This window comes from Mastomys coucha, unplaced genomic scaffold (genome assembly GCF_008632895.1).
Source record: "Mastomys coucha isolate ucsf_1 unplaced genomic scaffold, UCSF_Mcou_1 pScaffold19, whole genome shotgun sequence".
In the NCBI taxonomy this organism is placed as follows: domain Eukaryota; kingdom Metazoa; phylum Chordata; class Mammalia; order Rodentia; family Muridae; genus Mastomys; species Mastomys coucha.
This window is the reverse complement of record NW_022196901.1, coordinates 5,393,498-5,415,111: the sequence shown is the minus strand read 5'-3', so window position 1 is coordinate 5,415,111 and position 21,614 is coordinate 5,393,498. Positions and strand designations below refer to the sequence as shown.

At 40.6% G+C, this 21,614-nt stretch overlaps 1 protein-coding gene across 1 annotated transcript in view; it reads right to left on the bottom strand.

The window, feature by feature from the left end:
- LOC116097616 (ATP-dependent translocase ABCB1) overlaps positions 1-21,614 on the bottom strand; it is a 180,388-nt gene that overhangs the window by 1,115 nt on the left and 157,659 nt on the right. Inside the window, exons 20-29 of the mRNA XM_031380285.1 lie at positions 19,012-19,119; positions 17,346-17,423; positions 16,611-16,694; positions 12,975-13,178; positions 11,372-11,472; positions 10,013-10,153; positions 5,669-5,825; positions 5,068-5,265; positions 3,305-3,511; positions 1-110 (exon numbers count right to left, since the gene is read on the bottom strand). The exon at positions 1-110 is cut by the window's left edge and continues 29 nt beyond it. Of these exons, the coding sequence (XP_031236145.1) occupies positions 1-110; positions 3,305-3,511; positions 5,068-5,265; positions 5,669-5,825; positions 10,013-10,153; positions 11,372-11,472; positions 12,975-13,178; positions 16,611-16,694; positions 17,346-17,423; positions 19,012-19,119 (1,388 nt within the window). The remainder of the gene's footprint in view (positions 111-3,304; positions 3,512-5,067; positions 5,266-5,668; positions 5,826-10,012; positions 10,154-11,371; positions 11,473-12,974; positions 13,179-16,610; positions 16,695-17,345; positions 17,424-19,011; positions 19,120-21,614) is intronic.

Here is a 21,614-nt window from a genome sequence, read left to right as displayed (position 1 = left end):
TCCAGAAGTAAAATGTGAGGCTGTCTGACAAGGGCGCGTGCGATGGCGATGCGCTGCTTCTGCCCTCCTGACAGCTGAGTCCCTTTGTCTCCCACTCTGGTGTCGTATTTCTGTGAATGGAATTTGGTTGTAAGATAATAGAGCTGATAGCATAGTGCAAACACAGTTTGATCACAGAATATACAATTTTCTAATAAACATAATATATAATGTAGAACATGGATGGACTTAGCAGTCAAAATCCAAGTATAAAAATCAATTCTAAGACTCACTATATATATATATATTATATATATATAATATATACATATATGATATACATATATATATTATATATACTACTATAATATGTAGCAACTAGAAAATTTAAGCCTAAATTAGGTTAAAATGGGTTCATAGAAAAAAAACAACAAAAAAGTTCTAAAATGATAGATTTAATATCCCTGTTATTTTAATGTGTTTTTACATTTTATTTGTTGGGGGAGGTCACAGGGAAACTTGTAAAGGTTAGATCTTTCTGAGGGGATCAAATTGAGCCATCTTGTTGGCACTCTCCTCTAATAAGGCCTCATTAAGCATCTCAGGGAAATCTCACACCTACTACATAGACCAGGCTGGCCTTGAACTGCAGGCAGTGAGATGACAGCCATGTGCTATTGCCCTTGGCTTTCTCTTCTGTCTGAAAAATAGATACCTTAAGATCATATGCTTTAGTGTGAATTAACCAAAACATATTAGTGTAGTGATAGTGCAATGGTGTTAACTTTCAGCGTCTGCTTTCATAATGGTTAGGACAGGGTTAGTAGGAAATTTAAATAGTTGTACATTATCATCAAAGCTTGACTTATTCATAACCTACAGTTGATACCATGTGAAGTTTTTTAAAGTGAAAAAAAGAAAAAGTTCCTAGAATGGTAGGATTTGGGTCTTTGTTTTTATGAAATATCACCAGCAATCCCATATGTTTAATAGATATTGAGGGATTGTACTTTAATATTTAACTTTGAAAAGCCAAGTAATCCTCAAAAATTTTGTGTTTCACATTCCATTCAAAAATCTTCCTGTCCTTTTTCCCACGATAGGCAACCATTACTAATAGGTCAGTATGACATGAGACAGAGATTACAAGGTGTGCATAAGATATGGCATCATATACAATAAGGAAACAACATTTTCCTAGTTTTGAGCTTTAATATGTTAAGATTATAGCAAACATGTTGGCTTTGATCTTTATACCTGCATTTTGACTGTTAAAACCAGGCGCTATGTATGAGTACTCCCTTTCTGGTGTGTGTGCATATGTGTGCACCTGTGTGTACATGTCTATGTAACTTGGGAACTGTGTAGTCTTTTTTCTGCAGATAGGGTTTCTCCCTGGAATCTAGGGCTCACTGATTTGTCTAGGCTGGCTAGATGTGAAGTCCAAGGGATTCCCCCTTTTTGGGCCTCCCCAGAGCAAGGATTAGATGCATGGACTTCACCTTACTCTTTGCCTGGGTGTTGAGGACTGAACTCGGCCTCATGGTTATACCTCAAGCACTTAAGTGACTGAACTATCTCTCCAAATCCTGGATTCTCTTTTTATTCACTGTATTTGACAACCCTAGTACTATCTGACGGCAGAACAAGGTTCCTATTTATAGAGAAGGCCCCTGGCAGAGGCTTGATATAGGTTCCATCGCAAAGCTGCATCTGCCTCAGAATCCAGGAGCTCTTCTGTGCTCCACTCTGAGTGAGTGCAGAGTCCACACTGCAGGGACTGAGCAGGGACCCTTGTGGGGCCTGTAAAGACAGTGTTAATTAATTCCATACAGAATTAGAGGAAATAGACTATGGCAAGCAAGCTAATTTCTACGATGAGTCACTCAGAAGGAGATGCTTGGAGAATAGAGTTGGACTAGAACCCTGAAAATAAGAATCCTGATGTCCACAGAAGTGCTCCAAGTAACAGAAAGGTTGAGGTCCAGAGGTGGTCCTTTTGGTAGTCAACTATCAGGGGACAAAATGTATTTAAGAGATACAGTGATGGTGGTTCTATTTTGTAGCCTGCATCAGTTCTCATCTGGGATTTAAGTCTCAGAGCGTGGACTCTCCTGTCAAAGTTTTCTTCTTCACCAGTGCTAGGGTAGAGCCTGTAATTCATATTCCTAACAACTTCCACGGTGATGGTGATCTGCATTCAGGCTTTGAGAGTCAGTGACTCTTATTAGTAAACAGTGACTAGGGTTTTATACTTTGAATGGCTGAGCCTTAAAAAGAGTTAATCATTCAAGGTTGGACTGAGGAAATACCTCAAGCATATCATTGACGAGAGTAAGGGGACAGGCCTCCTCCCAGTGATATGCTTGAAAGTAGCAGTTATCTGTGAGGAAGACTAAGGTAACAAGAGTTGTAGGGAAGAGTCTGGGCCACCTGGTGTTGTCATGCTTGACCGGCTGCTTGGAGACTACCAAGTCTTATTTTATCATGAGCACTTCCTAGAATAATGAACAGAACTAGTAGTAATGGAAGAGTTTATATCATTTATGTAAGACACATGAACACAATAAGAACCAAGTAGTTACATAAGAGGTGAGAAGTTCAAGCTATCTAACTTACAGGAGGAACCTTGAGAAATGTATAGGACAATAGTTCAGGGGAGATTTTGATTGTCAGCTCTAAGAGTGTGGCTTGGGACTCCACAATGGATGGTATATCAGTTATAGATCATATAATACCATAGCCATTCTAGTGACTTGGCTCTATTCCTTCTTTTTGGCATGGGTGAAGAGCTCTTGTCTGGCCCGATTCCGCAGTGATACTTGGATCTTTGAGGAGAATACAGAATGACCATGCTTGTTTCTTCAGCAGCAGTGAACCCACAGTGGAGACCAGATGGTGCCAATCTACCCTTTATCTGGGAAAAGATGCTCCGATGTATCCTCTGGCCTGAAACATGTGGACACTCAAGCTTATCAACAAAATGACTGTTTCAGTCCTCAAAAATTCCTTGAATATGTCTAATATTCTGTTTCTTTCTCATAATGACAGGTAAGCAAAACCCCTAACTAGGATAAGTAGTATAAATGCTTCTATGTTAGTATGATAGATTTTGGTTGATAGTTGTTAGTATGATATATATATAATTTTCTTTACCTTTGGACAAAAGATTTTTAAGTTTATGATGACTGGCCAAGAGGTATAGCTAGATGGCAGAACACTTGACTATTGTGTGCAATGCCCTGGGTCTCACGCCCAGAATGGGGTGTGGATCATTACAGAATAAGTTAAAGGAGCTGCTAACTACTGGTCCCAAGGTACATACATCAGGTAGCGAGTCGATGAACTGGTGGATGTTGGCCTCCTTGGCTGCCCTCTCAATCTCATCATGAGCCACAACCCGGCTGTTGTCTCCGTAGGCGATGTTCTCTGCGATGCTGCAGTCAAACAGGATGGGCTCCTGGGACACAATGCCCAGGTGTGCTCGGAGCCACTGGACATTCAGTTGCTTTATTTCTTTGCCATCTAGAAACTGAAAGCAAGGGTTCATAGATTAACTTCAGGACCAAAATCAAAATTCAGATTTATCAAAATTACTAAAACTCTCGGGGTTACTGTGAGATTAAAGAAAAGGCTTTCTGGTTAGTCTTTTAGTTGACATAAAATAATGGGCTAATCAGAATATTTTCATATGTATGTATCAATGTACTTTACTCTGATTTGTCTCTCACTACCTCTACAACTCTGAGGTAAGGCCTTACTTTATAGACCAGGCTGGTCCTGAACTTACAATGTAGTTCAGGCTAGCCTTTACCTCATGGGAATTCTCCTGCCTCAGCCTCTCAAATATTGAGATTATAGGCATAAACTACCTATACTTGGACCTTATGAATCTTTACAAAAATTTAATAATATATTTAATAAAATACTTTATTTATATTTATCGAGTATTTAATCAGAGTTTGAGAGCCAACATTTTATTAATTTTGGATGTAGTGATAACATTACTTAGTCCTATGTTAAAACTTCAGTGATAAAACTAAAACATGAAATCAGAACTCATAGGAAATAGTTTTTTAAAAGGCAGTAAGGCTCCCTGGAGCTATGGGTCATACATAATAAATATTCCCTGCTCTAAATTCTGATTCCTTGGCTCCTTTTCTATCGCTCTCTTTCATTATAATCATTTAAATTCATTACCATCTACAAGATATCTCTCTCATGCCCAGCACCTAAGATAGTTTCTGAAAGGCTCTCAAAGTTTTGCTGAATGTGGAAACCTGATTACTCCCTCACCATCTTAGTTGAGGAAAGAAAAGGGCATCCCTCATTCCCCTACCTGCTCTTCTAATGTGTCCATCTTACTTTGGGAGTCCTATTTGTTTTCTTGTATCATGTAACATGTCCTCTATGTTAGTAGATTGTCTTATCCTGCCATGACAATGCTTGGGCCTCCTGTCAACCAGTCAACCAGTTCCCTGGACTTCTCCCATTCCTGCTATTGCTCCTCTTTTCATCCCCCCACCATCATCTTCTTAGTCCATACTCACCTAAATCTCCACATCCTTCTCTTTCTGTCAACCATGCTAAACTGCTCACCCATCAACACTTCACTGAGTAGGAAGGTGGAAATAAGCCACAGATTGCTATATGTTATATCATGATGCCTCAGTCTTCATCTTACTTAAACAAGTCTGTGCCCTTGCAAACTACTTTTACATTGAAACGTGCCCTGCTCTTGACTTTTTTTCCCATTCCCATCTCCTGCAACTCTCTTTATCTTTCTGGCTACTTTGGGTTTTGTTAACCCTTATACCATCAGCTGAAGTCTCACCATCGCAAGAGAGATAGGTGGTCAAAGACTGGTTGCAACAGAGAACAGAGGGGCAGCATGTTGAGAGAGAAGCTGGATAAATTGGCTAGTACACTTGGCATAGACTGGACACGAAACCTGGGTTGTTAGATTATTTAACAGAGGCTTTTACTTCACGATTCAAAAACATCATGGCCTTTGTTCAAGGGTTAAACATATCCAACCATTTGGATGATTAAAAACCTGAAATGTTTTGAATATAAAAGTATGCTCACCACTGTTCCGGACATAGGGTTGTAGAAGCGCTCAAGCAGCTGGACCACTGTGCTCTTCCCGCAGCCACTGCTGCCCACCAGGGCCAGCGTCTGGCCCTTCTTCACCTCGAGGCTCAGCCCCTGAAGCACTGGGATGTTGGGTCGGGTGGGATAGTTGAACACGACTTCATTAAATTGCACATTTCCTTCCAACACATTCTATAGTGAGAATAGCAACACTTAGCTTGATTGCAACAATACTGAAAACAGTGTATCCTGGTAACCCTTAGCACCAGGTGTGGAAAGTAAGCTCCTGTCATGTTAAGCTTCATTTCACATCTCTGGAATTCATTCTCAAAAGATAATGGTTGTATAGCATGAACTCCTAGTACAACATCAATGTACTCTCCTAGACTACAATGGTTAATATTCATATCTCCCTGTAACTTTGTTTTGTTAAAATAATATACAGTATTAACATTTATTCAAATCAACTCATCTAGATCTCCTCAAGAGTAAATTTAGATTTTTTTCATTAAAGCACAAATTTTATTAAATGTCTTCTTCATGTCTTTTTATTGAGAAGTTAGGAATGGATATCCACTGAGGACATCAGACTCACAGGCTTCAGGCCCTCCGCGCTGTAGCTGTCAATCTCAGGGGTTTTCTCAATGATCCTGATGATGTGGGATGCTGACACTTTGGCCTTCGCATAGTCAGGCGCGAATGAACTGACCTGCCCCACTGCCATGGCACCAAAGACAATAGCTGAGAATACTCTGGAAAATAGAGAACAAGCATGTGCAGTCTGTGGTAGCTACAAAGCTAACAATGTGGCACTTCTTTAATAATGGAGTGATTGCAATTATAAAGTGGAAAGATAAAACAAACCCTTTCCCCCATGTTTTCACATAGGCACAGCAGATGATTCAAAAGGCCCCTGTTCACCTCTCCTGTACTTTGCAACTTCTCACAACATGACCTTTGCTTAAACATCCATCTAGAAGTACAAATTTGTTTTCCACCTTTTGACCTCTCAGTGGCCTTGTGACACAACTTCATGGACAGGATGTAGTGGAAATGACTGTTCCCAGTTCCAAGCTTATGACTCAGCATATGTTTTGTTAGCTTGTATTTTTCATCCTGGCCAATGAGCCTATAGCTCATTGCAAACAACAGTGACCACAGCAGAGATCTACTCTGCCCAACCCAGATAAGGAGAAGTGACCCAGAGACTTCAAGCAGAATAAATGGCTATAGTTCCATGTCACTGAAGTTTAGTTGATGATTATTACACAGCATAACTAAGGTGATCAGTAATGCATAGTCAGTGTTGCTGAGATCAATTCTTAGAAACCATGTAAGCCACACACAGAGAACTTTGTGGTTTAGTAGCTGTTCTTTAGTACACAGCTATGATGCCACTTTCAAGAAGCTACTGCATTCTTAAACTACGACATGAGACTCGGTAAGTGTCAGTAACTTTAGAAATATTGGGATAAAATATAAGCAAAATGAGCTTAAAATCAATATCTCACAATTCCAGGGATGTTTGACTTTGATCTTTGGGTATAATCACACAACCCCCTGTGAAACATATATGTTAGAAGGTGAATATTTTTAATCTTGAATTAACTTCAACACGAGAGTAAATCAATGCTTAAATAGGGTAGAAATAGTATATTATCACATTATCCAGCCAGGCTTATCTAGTTTGGGTTGCAATGCAAAGTGTTATAGCATTGACTATACTGAACTATCAGAGGGAAGTCTAGCCAGGCTTGTCACCATTTGGAAGCTCAGAAAGTTCATGTATAATCTTGATCAACAATCTACATACTTGGTGACATCATAGTCACAGGATTTCTTTCAGGTTCCTCTTCCCATGACCAAAGTGTAAGTTTCAATGTTCGCAGAAACATAGAGGGAAAATCCTAATCCGGAGCTCCCACTGTCATTTAAAAATCCCTCTAGCTTCTGAGATACTAGGACTTAGTTAGATCCCTGACAGGCAAACACACGAGGAAAGGAACCACTGATAAATAACAGTGGCAAACTTCTGACTTCTTTTTTTTTTAAAGATTTATTTATTTATTATTATATCTAAGTACACTATAGCTGTCAGAGACCGTCCAATCTCATTACAGATGGTTGTGAGCCACCATGTGGTTGCTGGAGTTGGAACTCAGGACCTACAGAAGAACAGTCAGTGCTCTTAACCGCTGAGCCATCTCTCCAGCCCAACTTCTGACTTCTTTACCCTCCTTCCCAAGACAAAAGTCTGGCAGTCTCTCTCTCCTGACAGCAGAGCTCCCTTCCATCTGACTAGAACTATGTTCAAGGCTGGTCCGCTGTTCAAGGCTGTGGGCTTCAGCAATCTTGTTTGTCTAAGCTGAGTAATTGGAAGTGATGGAGGAGCAACTCATGCAAGGGTACAAATAACACTTAATGAAACAAAACAAAAAACCAAATCAAACCACCACCACCAAAATCACACAGCCCTCTAGGAAAAAGGGAGTTTAGTTTCTGAGTAACCTTCCCACTTTGTAGGTCTCTCTCTCTCTCTCTCTCTCTCTCTCTCTCTCTCTCTCTCTTTCTCTCTTTGTGTGTGTATGTGTGTGTGTGTGTGTGTGTGTGTGTGTGTGTGAATGCATTTGTATCTGTGTGTATATGTGCTATGTGTTTCTTTACTTTTAATATCTCAGGTTTGGTAGGAGTTGGCACATCACCCACCTCTTAGCTGCCCTGTCAGAAAGCATTTTAAAGGAGCTGCTCTATTCCTTGCTGAATGTAAGACCTTTTTCCAAAGCATGGCCTTCTGGAGACCTCTGAACTGAATCTGTCTAGGCACACATTTGGAAGGTCAGACATTCAGAAACCTGCTGAATAAGACATTTCAGATGCCTAAGATGACAGAGACTCTCAAATCCTAGCACTGACCCTATCAAGATCTCCAAGAAGATACGGGCACAAGAAAGGACTCCACCTAGATCACGGTATGATAACTGCTGAGAAAGACTGCTCTGAGGCCTTGCCTGTTGCTATGGCCTGGCCTGAACTGTGGACAAACAGGTACCTGACATGCCTCATGTCATTTAAGACAAAGCAAGGCCAGTCTCCCAGCTTCTTCCTCCACAGGAAGGCCTCTCAGAGTTGTTGGGCATGGCAGCCAAAGACTGATCCTGCCCTGGGACCTATGTTTTCAACTAAGCCATCCACGGCAAAGGGACCTAGTGGGGTGACTGTCTAGGTCATGGGTAAGTCTGTCATTTTAATTACTACATAGGCCATTTAGATTACAATCGATCCTTCTCAGATCTCCGAGGGGCTTGAAGACTAAATTAGTGAAAGAAGTAACTTTGTCTTAAGGAACCCATTTTACAATGGCTGCTCCAGATGATCAACCACCTGTGTCTCATGGTAAATGATTAGTGAGGAAAAGATGTAAAGTTAATACAAGGGCTGAGGTTGGGAGAACTTCGAAGAAAGTGTTTGAGGATCTAGAAAGCAGTTTGAAGTGGTAACTGCAAGTTATGAAGGTTAGAGAACATGGAACAAAAATGGTGGGTGATAGGAACATGATTTAAGGTATATAGGAGAAATTTAAAAAAATACTTTAGATGGAAGGTGTTCAAGGTTAGTAAAGTACCAAAGGATTTATCTTTTTTAAACTTAAAAATATTCTTACAAGCTTCAGGGAATCCACTCGAATCCAGGTCAAATGAACTACAGATAAGTGCTGTCAATCAACAGCTTGTTTCCCTCCCACTTCCTGTTCCTAAGGGTGGGATCTTTTCCCCTTTCTCTGGTCCTAGGATGCCACCGTCCTCCAACTACAAAAACCATGGACCTAAAATTCTCAAATCTATACCTAGGAAAAACGTTTTTCTCCCCAAGCCCCTTAACTTTATCTTCTACCCCTAACATATACATGTTTTCCAGAATCCTGCCAAGTCCAGATGTCTCCTCACAAGCTGCATACAGGGCAGCTCCAAAGTAGTTATCTAAGATGGATGCTTCAGCCCAGGGCAGCTCCAAAGTAGTTACCTAAGATGGGTGCTTCAGCCCAGCCTCACAGACTGCTTGAACTGTGCCTGCACACCCCTACCCCGAGATGGCCCCACAGCCTGGACAGCAGTGAAACAACAGCTCTTCCCACTGGGCCAACAGTCCAGCTTTCTGCCCATACCACAAAACCATACCTGGATGCCAGCAGGAAATAGTCCTAGACAATTATGTTAATCTTTATTCACTTATTATCAACAAATGAGTGGGATGTTTGATTTTGGACCGTGGGGACAAGGGGCTGAGGTATGTATTTTAAAACCAAAGCAGACCTGGCCTCTTGGTTCTCCCATTATACCTCAGTCCCTACCTAGCATACCCCATCTCCAACCTCAACCCTGAACTTTCCAACCCAGGGTCTAGACTGTTCTTCTCTCAGAAGTTCTTTGCTATATAACCAGACATTTTGCTTGCATCTGTCTCTTTCTGGGTGTCTCTGTCTCTCTCTCTCTCTTTTTCTCTATCTCTCTCTCTCTCTGTGTTTCTCTGTGTGTGTGTGTCTCTCTCTGTTTCTTTCTCTCAAATCTTCTCTCCCCCCTCTTTTCCTTTTCTGTGCTTACAAATGTTCTCTCTCTTTTTCTTTTTCCTTTCCTCTGTCTCCTTTCCTATGGAGACTTCCCTGGGGCCAGTGAACTTGCCTGCCAGAGAACAGCTTCCCAATAAACCTAGTATTGTGTATACTTTAATCTGGCTTTAATTGGCTCATTTTTACAGCAGAGAAATAACTTATCAGCTAGAAAAATTTCTGATAAAATGTGGAGTATTATTAGTACTATATGGACACTCAGAGGAAAATGCCACTTTCTTAACTATCAAATGCTCTATATGACACTTCACCATACAAGTTCTCATCCTTGATTTACTATCAGGGTTAAAATATACACGTGAACATAATACTTACAACAGAACATTATCAAAAGTCATGAGTTGTTGTGCCACCAAGTAGGCACCAAACCGGAAACAAGCAGCATAAGAAAAATACATCATGGCCTGTGTGAAGGAGAATGTGATCCCAAAGATGTGTGCCTTCTTCATCGCATTTCTGGAAAGAAGACAATTCAAATTCACTCCATTGTTCAGTCATTCAAGCAGCTTATTGTGGATTGGCAGTGAGGCACACAAGCATGACAGATACTGTGGACTCCATTTCCAAAGAATTCAGCTGGATCCCCTTTGGTGTAGCTGTGTGAATTTTGGAAACAGCCATGTCTCTGAGACTCAGTGCTGTCTTCATCTTCAGTGTAGGATTATTACATCTCAGTGGGTTGATGGAAGATAACTGGCCCAGAACCCTGAGAAGGGCCTGTTTTACATTAACAATGAGTGGTTCTTCCCTTTCCCACACTATGGGACACACAACACTGGTGTCCTGTAGAGCAGGACACCTCCCAACACATCTACCCAGCACACTCCAGCTGTGGGTGACAGGGGAGCAGCCATGTCCTTGCATGTGGGGATCTAGAGGAGCTGCAGTGGAGGGACTTCCTGAGGAATGTGCTGTGGGAGGAAAGATGCACTTGTCTGTCTGGAGTCTGGGAAGGCTTTACAAAGGATTAACATTCCAGGAATTTCTGAACTACTAGGGTGTTGGGTGTGGAGGTGTGGGCAGGGACAGGGTGGGAACAGGGACAGGGACAGACTTTTGACCTACTACTCCTGTTTAAACACACCACCTTTGATCATGTCTTTGCCACTTAGGAAACTTTTCCTAGGAAAGGGAGGCCTGCCATGGTTGTGACAGAGGTGTTTGGATTTACTGCAGTCAGGGCCAGTTCTTGCCTCATCCTAGAGAAGAAGCTGGGACTCAAGGTTGGCCTTGCTCATGGCCTGGTCACCCTTTAGAGCCCTCATGGATACTGCTGGGGTGAAGGGAGAAGAGAAGGTTCCCCAGGAAACATAGGAACAGAAAAGATCCTCAGGAGAGCTTTCTGTATCACCACAATACCTTCAATCCCATATTCCATAGAGAACAGTCACCCCAAATACAGCAAATAGCAGAGTCATTATCCCAACTGGACACCAGAGCCATTAACAGTTGTCCTCTTCCCTCCCTTCCCCATGTGTCACCAGCCTTCACCGGTTTATGTCATGGATGCCCTGACTAAGCTCAGGTCTCTTCATTCCTCTCTTGATAAGCCCTGGTGTTCCTTCTAGTACTTTCTTCATGTGCATTCTGCCTTTTGGCAAAAGTAATCCTAAAAACTGAAGTCCTGCTTGGAAATCTCCTCAGAGCCCTGGCCCACTCTTTAGGGAGTCTTACCTGTATGGTATCTGCAAGCTCTGGGCATACATAGTTTCAAACTTCTGCTCCCGAGTCAAAGAGACGACAGTGCGGAAATTTTCAATTGCTTCTGTAGCAATCTACAACACAACAAACACAAGATCCAATAGGCAGTTAATTTGAAGTATATAAACCACATTAATAAAAGCTTCAATTCTTTTACTACAAATAACATTGTAATAAATATTGCTTTGTACATAAACATTTGCTCATAGTGAATGATTTTCTTAGAAAACATTCTTAACAGTGAGACTAAGATATAAAATGGCATGAGGCACCAGAGTAATCCAAACTGACTAGATTATGTAACCCAAAATGAAGAAGACAAATATATTTGGGATTTTTTTCCACTTTGAATCTCCCCAATTATTCATAATAAAATGGGTCCACTTTCCTGAACCTGATGGCTTTCAGCTTATTTGAAAGAAACAGGGGGAACAGGAGGTAGGGAGAGTGTACTGGCTAGTTTTATGTCAATTTGATGTAAACAAGAGTCAAACCATAGAGGAGAGAGCCCTGATTAAGAAATGCTTACATAAGATCCAGCTGCAGGCAAGCCTATAGGACATTTTCTTAATTAGTGATTGATAGAGGAGGGCCCAGCCCATTGTGGGTGATGCCACATCTGGGCTGGTAGTTCTAAAAGAAAGCAGGCTGAGCTAAGCATAGGAAGTAAGCCAATAAGTAGCAACCTCCATGATCTCTGCATTAGCTCCTGCCTCTGGGGTCCTTCCTGGTCTTCACTGAATAACATGAACCCTTCCCTCCTCAAATTGCTTTGTTCATGAGTGTCTCTTTGCAGCACAGAAACCATCATTAAAACAGGGGGAGGAAAGAGGTAAAGAGAAAAGAAAAAGAGGAGGGCTGAGTGAGAAGAGAGGAATCTGAAGACAGTGGCCTGAACCAAAGCCCTGAAAAGCAGATGTCAGCATTTGAAAGTAAGGATATGTTTCCACTTCAAATTCTAATCTTGAGATATCATTATAGTAACAGGGCAGTACAGGGCAGTGGTGGCACACACCTTCAATCCCAGCACACTAGAGGCAGAAGCAGGAGGATCTCTCAGTTCAAGGCCAACCTGGTTTACAGAGTGAGTTCCAGAACAGCCAAGGCTATATCTGTCTCAAAAAACAAAAAACAAGCAAGCAAATAAACCAAAACAAACAAAATTGCTGTAGATGGAGGAGATGACTCTGTTGGTAAAGCTTTGCAAGCACAAGTTCCAGTTTGACCTCTAGAACTCAGGGATAAACATCTCAGCTATGCTTGGTGGCTTGTGCCTAGAATTGTGCTTAGTTCTGAAGGCACAGGAATGGGGGGCGAGATCCTATCTCAAACAGTGAACAACCACATCTCAAAAAGCATACTGGACCATACCTGAGAAATATCATCCAGGGTGTTTTCTGACCTCCATACAACATGCATGTGTACTTTCACATACATGTGCACCCACAAGAACACACACATACACACACACATACATACATAAGCATTGCCAGAACATAGCAACAGAGAATAAGAAAGCATAACTGGAAAGATTGCTCTTTCTACTTACAGAACAGTCCTAGTTAGTTTAACTCACCTTCCCAGAACCTTCTAGTTCCTTCTTATCTTTTAGTGCTTGTCCAGACAACATTTTCATTTCAACCACTCCTGCTATAGCAATGATGGGTACAATTGCTAAGAGTAAAAGTGTCAGTTGCCAGCCATAGATTAGGGAGATGATGATTCCTGTTCCAAGGTTTGCTATGTTCTGAGCAATAACAGCAAGCCTAGACCCTGTAGCCTGAAGGAAAAGTGGAGACATGGTTTATATTTTTTTTCTTTTTTTATTAGATATTTTCTTTATTTACATGTCATATGATTTCTCCTTTCCCAGTTTCCCCTCTAAAAAACAAACAAACAAGCAAACAAACAAAAACAACAAGAACAAATCCCTGTTGCATGGTTTATATTCTAAAGTATGTTCAAGAATAATAACTAATTTTCATGAAAATCTTCTCACCTATGAAGTAAAAGGAAAGATGTCTTTATACAAAGCATTTGGTTTCTAAAATGAAGATTTCTCATGATTTACAAGTGTAGAATAATAACTCAGAGTGCAAGTTCATATTCCCATAATCTTTCAATACCAAAAAATCTTCATGCACCAAAGCATGAAGACTAAAGAAAATCAGAATGTAAGTATCTGACAGTTATATTAAGTTGGGAATGGTGGCCATCTAGCTATGAAACTGCAATTTAAGGAAGATAGGTGTCAATATACTTGGGCCTGTTTGAAACACTTATTTTCTTGGAAAAATGCAGATTCAAAAGTTCTGGAATATGGTTTACAGTAAGCAGAGCCTTTGGGTAGAATTCTGAAAGATTCATGACACATGGCTCTCCTACACAATGAGTCCCAACTCAAAACCAGCAGATAGTCTAGTCAGTGTAGCACACCTCCATGCAGAACAGTCCACATTTGTCTTTGGTTAAACTACTCTGGCACCTCATACAATCTAGCATCCTTATTCTGACCTCCAGACCCAACTTCTCTGCAAACAGCACACATCCTTTACCAGTCCTAATTTATTTCATTTGAGCAAGACTGGCTGGTCTCAGTAAAGATTACAATGTGAAAGCGAGAGAAGCATCTTAGAGGGATGATGCGTCTCAGGAATGCTCCTTTTGTCAGCGTCTACACAGAAGCCACTGAGGGACAGAAGCACCCAGCACACCTCCCACGGACACAGCAGAGACAGGGCCCTGCCTTGTCAGCTTTTAGGCATATGGAGGTCTTGCTTTGGACCACTATCATTAAGATAGTTCCAGAGATGATAAATTCCTAAATGTTTGGCTCTTTTCTCTTTTGCAAAAAGTCTTTTAACGATGTCTCTGTCTGTGGTCTTTCTCTTTTCCCCTGTCTCTGAAGACTATGTCCATCAGGCTTTTTTTTCCCACCACACTTGACAGTCCATGGGACAACCATTAGTGCACAGAGCAAATGTCCAACTGTCTTCTTCTCTTAGAACACTCAGTTTCGCTGCCAGGACACCACTCTTCTGTGTCTTGAACCCCTAGTTCTCTCTGTTCTCACACCACTGAGACCTCAGGACTCAAGACTCCCTCTTCACATAAGATTTCTTGGCCATCTTTTCATGTCCTTAAAAGCTACCATCTCACTGAAAAAGAATCTACAAGTGAGTACTTCTAAATTAGACTTCTCTGCTAAACTCTAGCCGCACAAAATTCCTTGCTTTTTGACATGTCCAGTTGGTCATCAATGTGGACATAACTAATTAAGTCACACACATAGCTCTCAATTCTTAACCAAGCTTCATCTTCCAATAGGATTCAATTTCATTAAAGAACAACTCCATTATTTTTTCAATTCATATAGACCAAACAATCTTACTCAACAATCTTACCTCTCAAATCCACCATCTAATCTCATCAGCAAATTCTGTGGAGTATATACCTTTAAAGTATATCCAGATTCAGCTATGTTTTGTTACTTTTAGTATGACCTCTCTAGGACACCTCTCCTAGACTATTGTAATAGATTTTCTACCTCTACTTTTACTCCTCTCAGCTGATATTCACATAAGGGCCACATAACTCCCATTTAAAAAACTTATCAATGAGTTCTTATCTAATTCCTAATGTGATGCTGACCACAAAATATGACATCCTTCGACTTCATCTAGTGTTTTTATCCTCTTTGCTATGAGATATATGCATGGTCTAACCTTAGGTCCTTTATATTTGTTCTAATTAGAACACTCATGTAGAGACATACTTCAGGCCTCTGGCTATATCTCATAATTGGAGCTTTTCTTCCTTAAACAAGGCAGCATTTGGTCCTACCACCTCCCTCCAACCCCCACCCAGTTACCTTTTGACAATATGACCTGTTGTGTAGATTTTATAAGAACAAAACAATTGTCTGTCTGAGGAAGTTAAAAATTACTTTATTCAGTGTCCATTTTGTTCTCTTAAGTTTTATATGCTTGCATCCGTATCATGGATCTTGCTATATGTTTGCTTTAAGCAGAGAGCCACATGAAAGAGGAATTCATAAGAATTATACTGCAGTTTCACAGCTCTGTGTACATTCAAATGTGTAACTTTACTTATCACAGGTCCCATTTATTAAACCGCAGAGGATGTATATCACAACCTCTCAGGAAGACTGAAGCATAAGAAAGGGCAAGACTCAAGACAGACTCACACAGAAGAGACCATGTGCCATTCAAGCTCAGCACCACTTTACAGGCTGGAGAAGGAACTGTCACTTCATCTAAAGAGTCAAAGCCTAGTAATTCAACCGTTGATATCGACTGGGGATTCAGGTAACAGAATATTTTCGGTTTCTTAGTTTAGCAGAGTGTCTTTCTGCCCATGCTACAGTTTTAATGTGCTTTTCACTTTCTTCAGTGTAACTTTAAAGAACATTTTCTTTGTTTCTTACTGAACTGTAACGTCCATTATGTTTTAGGTAACAACTACCCTATCCTTTTTTTCTCCTAACATCAATTATAAATATTAACTGAACATTGAGAACAGAGTGATTCTGGTGGGTACGCCAAGAACTCTTCGTTTCCTGAGTAACTATTCCTTCATATCAGTCTTCCTCATGTTATGGCTGGCATAGCAAACACAAGGAAATTTATAGTTATCTATATGTTATATGATATATAACCTTTGAATTTTAACATATTTGCTATAAAGAATTCGATATGTTTGTGGGATAGAACTTGTGGTGGTTTGCATAGGAAATGTCCCCCAGAGGCTCAGGCATTTGGGCACTTGGTCTCAGCTGGCAGCACTGTTCAGAGAGGTTCCAGGAGGTACAGCCTTGCTGGAGGAAGCATGTCACTGGAGGGGGGCTTTGAGAGTTTAAGGCCTCCTCTCCCTTCCAGTTCACTTGCTCTGCATTGTGCCTGCTGTTGAATATGTGACGTCTCAGGTTCCCGTTCCCACTGCCATACCTCTCTGCGAGGACTTACGCTTTCTCTGGAACTTTAAATCCAAAGTACCTCTTCCTTTTATAAGCTGCTTTTGGTCATGATGTTTTATAGTAGCTTTTAAGGACATGAGCAATAGATAAGTAATTAACACAGATACCTAGTTACGGTGTCTTCAAAATGGTGACCATTAACTCAAGTAATCAGGAAGTCGTGTGTTAAGCCTGAAACAGAATGGATACGAACATCCACAGAAAGGAAGCACATACCCCTTTCACTTGAGCAGCATCGTTGGCGAGCCTGGTGGTCAGCGCTCCTGTGGTGTTCTTAGGGTCATCAAACCAGCTTACATCCTGTGGCACAAAGGGATTTGTTATCCTTAAGTCCTATTCATGAGACCTTAACTCCAGGAGGAAGGTAGCCGAGACACTTTTGTTTAGCACTCACAGCTTCTGTATTCAGCTTTCAGAACAGTGGTTCAGGACCTGAATGTACAGAATGTCATACGCACTCATCTTAAGTTATGATGGCTAATACCACTGTAACTTGGGTTACTATTTTAGTCATTTCAGCAAAGAATCTCGACATTGAGAAATGGGCCATAAAAAGGAATCTGAATTTGGGCAACAAGAGTGCAAAAGATCTCCAGGCACACAGAGTCATGACAGAATGTTCTGAGTACACAGGAGAAAGACGCAACAGAGGGCCCAAGGGTGTAGAAGGTTCCTTCTACAACGTCTTGACCTTTGGGATAAGATAAAGGACAAAGGACCACTTCTGCTTCCATTGCCTCTCACTGCTGAGTTAAAAAGGCCCAGTGCACAATTATCAGGAGATACATTTGTCTCAACACAATCTAGTTCCTTACACCAGCCTGCAGCAAATAGTTAGGAGGACCTTATGTAAATGGATGCTGATCTCAATCTGGGCACCATACAACCTGAACGCCTACAATCTGTGACTGCAAAACACTCTTCCCAGGGTACAACCCTCAATAGCTGTACCTGTCTCAGCATGGACTTGAAAACCATGTATCGGAGTCGCTTGGTGAGGATCTCTCCAGCTTTGCCAAAAGTGAAGCCCTAGGAAGAATAAGAGACATCACACGGAAGACTGGTCAGGAACCAAAACACTAATTAGTGTGAATCCCTGCCTATTTCTCAGATGAGCAGTTGGGCATTGTACAGTTTCCAGCACTGGGCTGTGTTTACACAGGGGAGGTGTGTGGATCCGCTGACTTCTTAATGTGGGTGTGCAGTCATGCTGACTCAGTTGCCATCAGAGAAGACTGTGACTGAACTGTTTTCATGCCTTCTGCTTTACCATCCCAACTGTCAAAGCAGAAATGACCAGCTAAAGACTGCCTCCCTTCTAACGGCCTCCTGATTCTCATGGAGCAACTGTACATTTTCAAATACCTGGGATACTCTCACAGGCACATAGTGGCTCATTTACTGTACCAAGGTCAAGTTCCACAATGAATCTTTTAACTAATTTGTCTCAACACAATCTAGTTCCTTACACCAGCCTGTAGCAAATAGTTAGCAGGATCTTATGTAAATGGATGCTGATCTCAATCTGGGCACCATACAACCTGAACGCCTACAATCTGTGTCTGCAAAACACTCTTCCCTGTGAAGAAACACCTTTGTTTTTGTTTTGTTTTGTTCTGTTTTATTTTGTTTTGTATTCCTAGCATGTTAAGAACAATGTATTAGAATGTATTATAAAGAAAACAGTTTAGTTTTAGCTAAGAGTATTCATACAAGGGCTAACTGTTAAAATAGCAATATATTCTTAGAATGTATTCAATAAAGAACCAATGTAGTTAACTAAAAAATGACATGTAGAATTATTATTGATATATTCAGTAATTGATTGTTTACCTTCTTACTTAATTAGTAGTTAAAAAATATCTCAAATCAATCTGAATACTTCGTCACACAAACTCTCTTAATTATGAAGAAGCAACACTTCACTCATTTTTACAGATAAAGAAATGGAAGCTCAGACAGCCTAAATTACTGGACACATAACTGTGTGTATGTGTGAGCAAGTTTTAAATCCATGTTTAATACCAGTGTCCATACTGTATGCCTTGCCACACTACACTGCAAGAGCATTTAGTTCCTTCACAATTGCATTTGAGCCACATGATCTACAGACTACAAAATACTTTGTACATGTTTCTTAGGAGTTTTAGGACTGTCATTTTCCCATTACTGACTTTTTTTCCTTTTGTAATTTCTGAATGATAAGCTTTTGAAAACCTTTAAAAATCAATGTGACCTGTTGGGAAGTTTCATTTATTTATGTTTGTTTGTTTGATTGCTCATTTGTGTTGGAATATAGGAAGATACTTCTCTGACTACTCCAATTGACTAACAGAAAGTATACCCAAACTGATATCCAGGGCTTACCCTAAAGCCTGTGCTTTAGTTCCCACCATCCATTTCTAGACTCCACAGAGCAATCTATTCAGTGTTATTATATTACTGTGTCCATTTACAGCATGGTTGGTTGGGACAGAGAAGACGAGGATAGAGTCAGAAGAGTAAAAATAATCCGGCTCTCATTGGCCATGGTAAAGGAGGAATGATTTCATGACAAAGGCCAATACATATGTTTATAAATCCACTTGAGCAAATTTAGTAAAAATGAATCATTTACCTGAAGAAAAAATGTAATGAAGGAAATGATCCCAATGATCAGAAACAATAAGGAAAACAAGTTGCTGTCCCGCCGCTGGGCTTCAGGGGAGGCAGATTTTGTAAAAACCTACGGAAAAAAATATTTGAAGGCTTGTTAGTTCAATCACTAAAAAAGCATTCCAAGTCTTCCCTACATCACCTTTTAACACTGGAACAGGGATAGCTTCTGGAATAAAGGCTGGGTCCAATGCATCTTCATTCTGCCTTTGTTGGGGGAGGGATATCTGTCTTTCACAAATTCTTCCAACAAATCCTCTCCTTTGGCTTTCTTGGTAACAGATTGTATCATAAGTCATTTCTTTGTATGTGTCTGTCAGGGGTGAACACATGTGTATGAAGGTCAAAGGTCAAGCTAGTATGTGGTTGCTAAGAATTCTACTCTGTGTTTTAGATTTACTTCTTTTATTTTTACGTGCATAAGGTTTTGCCTGCATGTGTGTATGTGTACCATGTGTGTGCCTGGTTCCCATGGAAGGCAGAAGAGGGTTCAGGTCCCTTGGAACAGGAGTTACAGATGATTGTGTGTGGGCCCTTGGAGCTGTGGGTCCCTTGGAAGAATGGCAATTGCTTCTAACCAGAGCCGATTTCCAGCCAGTCCATCTTGTTTTGTAAGATGGCATTTCTCACCAGACCAGGACTAAATAATTAGGCTAGAATGACTGGCCTGTGAGCCTGGGGATCATCTTCTCTCTATCTCCCCTGCACTGGGATTACAAATGTGCATCACCACACTAGGTCTTTTACATTGGTATTGGGGATCAAACCTGTCTGCTTGTATAGCAAGCCTTGTACTGAGCCATCTCTACAGCTCCAAATCAACTATGTGGACATTTTTTAAGTACTTCAAAAGAGAATGTATTTATGCATTTTTGCTGATGAGAAGAGGTGTTATTCATTCAACTTTTCAGAAAGGTACCTTTGCCAATATATCCTGTAGGACTCAGAAAGTCATGTGTCAATGACAGCCAACTGATGCTTCACATAGAAACCCTCCAGAAATGATTGGAAGTGCTAAAAAAGATGTTTGGAACTGAAAAATCTTACAGTGCTATCAGTCAATAGGGAAGGAAAACCACACCTCTCTCCTTCTATGAGATAAATTTGTTTTTCAAGAGAGACACATTCCTAAAGCAACCCAGAAAACTTTATGTTTCATAAAAAAGGAAAAAGTTTTCAGAAGACATTAGCTCAATTCTTCTTGATTAGTCATTTCAGCTTTGCATTGTATTCTAAGCAAGACTGAACAGGCATTCACATGTGCTGATCCTTCTATCTGAGGGTGGTTATTACTTTCACAGAGAGAAAGGGAAGCAAAGACATATACTAACCTACTCAAGAAAGCCAGGGAGGGATGAACCAAGGGCAGAGCCCAAGCCCTCAGACCCAGGGCCCAGTATACACAACAATGCAGATGGGTGCCTGCCTACCTACTATCTTAGCACTCTAATGTGCTAGCTACCAATCATCAGATGTATCTCTGCAGAAAGAATGTGGAAAACCTAAGTGCCATTGTTGATTGGTTTTTTTTTTTACAAAAAAAAAAAAAAAAAAAAAAAAAAAAAACAAAGAAAGGCAAAAGCCATTTCTAACTTAATTACCTTTATTAGCAACAGAAGCCACATGGCCAGCAAAGCTTAAAATATTTGTTCTTTTTACACTTTACATAACACGTTTGCTGGCCCGTGTTCTACAATGTATTCCATAGGATCAGATTTTTTGCCTTCTTTGTGATATTTTCATAGCATATAAAAATTCCTTACACAAATTGAGCACAGGAAAAAATTCCCGAATGACATATTAAACATGAGGATTAACCTAACAAGGCATATAGGTAGACTAGAGAACATGTCGCTTTGGTTGTACAATGGATAATGTTTGGTTTATGCTTCTTATGGTGATCAATTTCTTTCTGCAAAAAGATTTTTAGCAGTAAGGCAAACATGTGTTCAGTATGATGTCTTATGGTTTACATTTGTCACTAAACCAAGAACATGACTGCTTAGACAGTGGATCCAGAATGTTTGCCTCCACCTTCAGGGAATTTGTTATAGTTTGCGTATGAAATCTCTCCACAAAAGTCTCATCTGGGGAATTTTATTCCTCAGTTGGTGGATCTAGTCATTGATGAGTGATTGGACGATTAGTGCCCAGGCATAATCAATGGATGGATTCACTCTATGTTCATTCTAGGTGTGGCCTTGCTAGAGAAAGCAGGTCTCATCACAGTGAGGGAAGGAGTCTTGAAAGACTATGCTTTATTTCTTGTTCATTCCTATTTTTCTTTTGTTCCCTGGATGCCATGAGAAGGGCTGCTTCTGCCACATGCTCCTACCACGGTGAGGCTGTACCTCAGGCTTGCAACAATGGATCCAGTTCATTTTAGACTGAAACCTAGAAAACTATAGCCAAATTTCTGCCTGGGATACAATGCAAGTTCAAGATCAACCTGAGTAACTTAGCAAGACCTTTTCATCTAATAAAAATAATAAAGGGCCCCCAATGAAGGAGCCAGAGAAAGGACCCAAGGAGCTGAAGGGTTTGCAGCCCCTTAGGATGAACAAC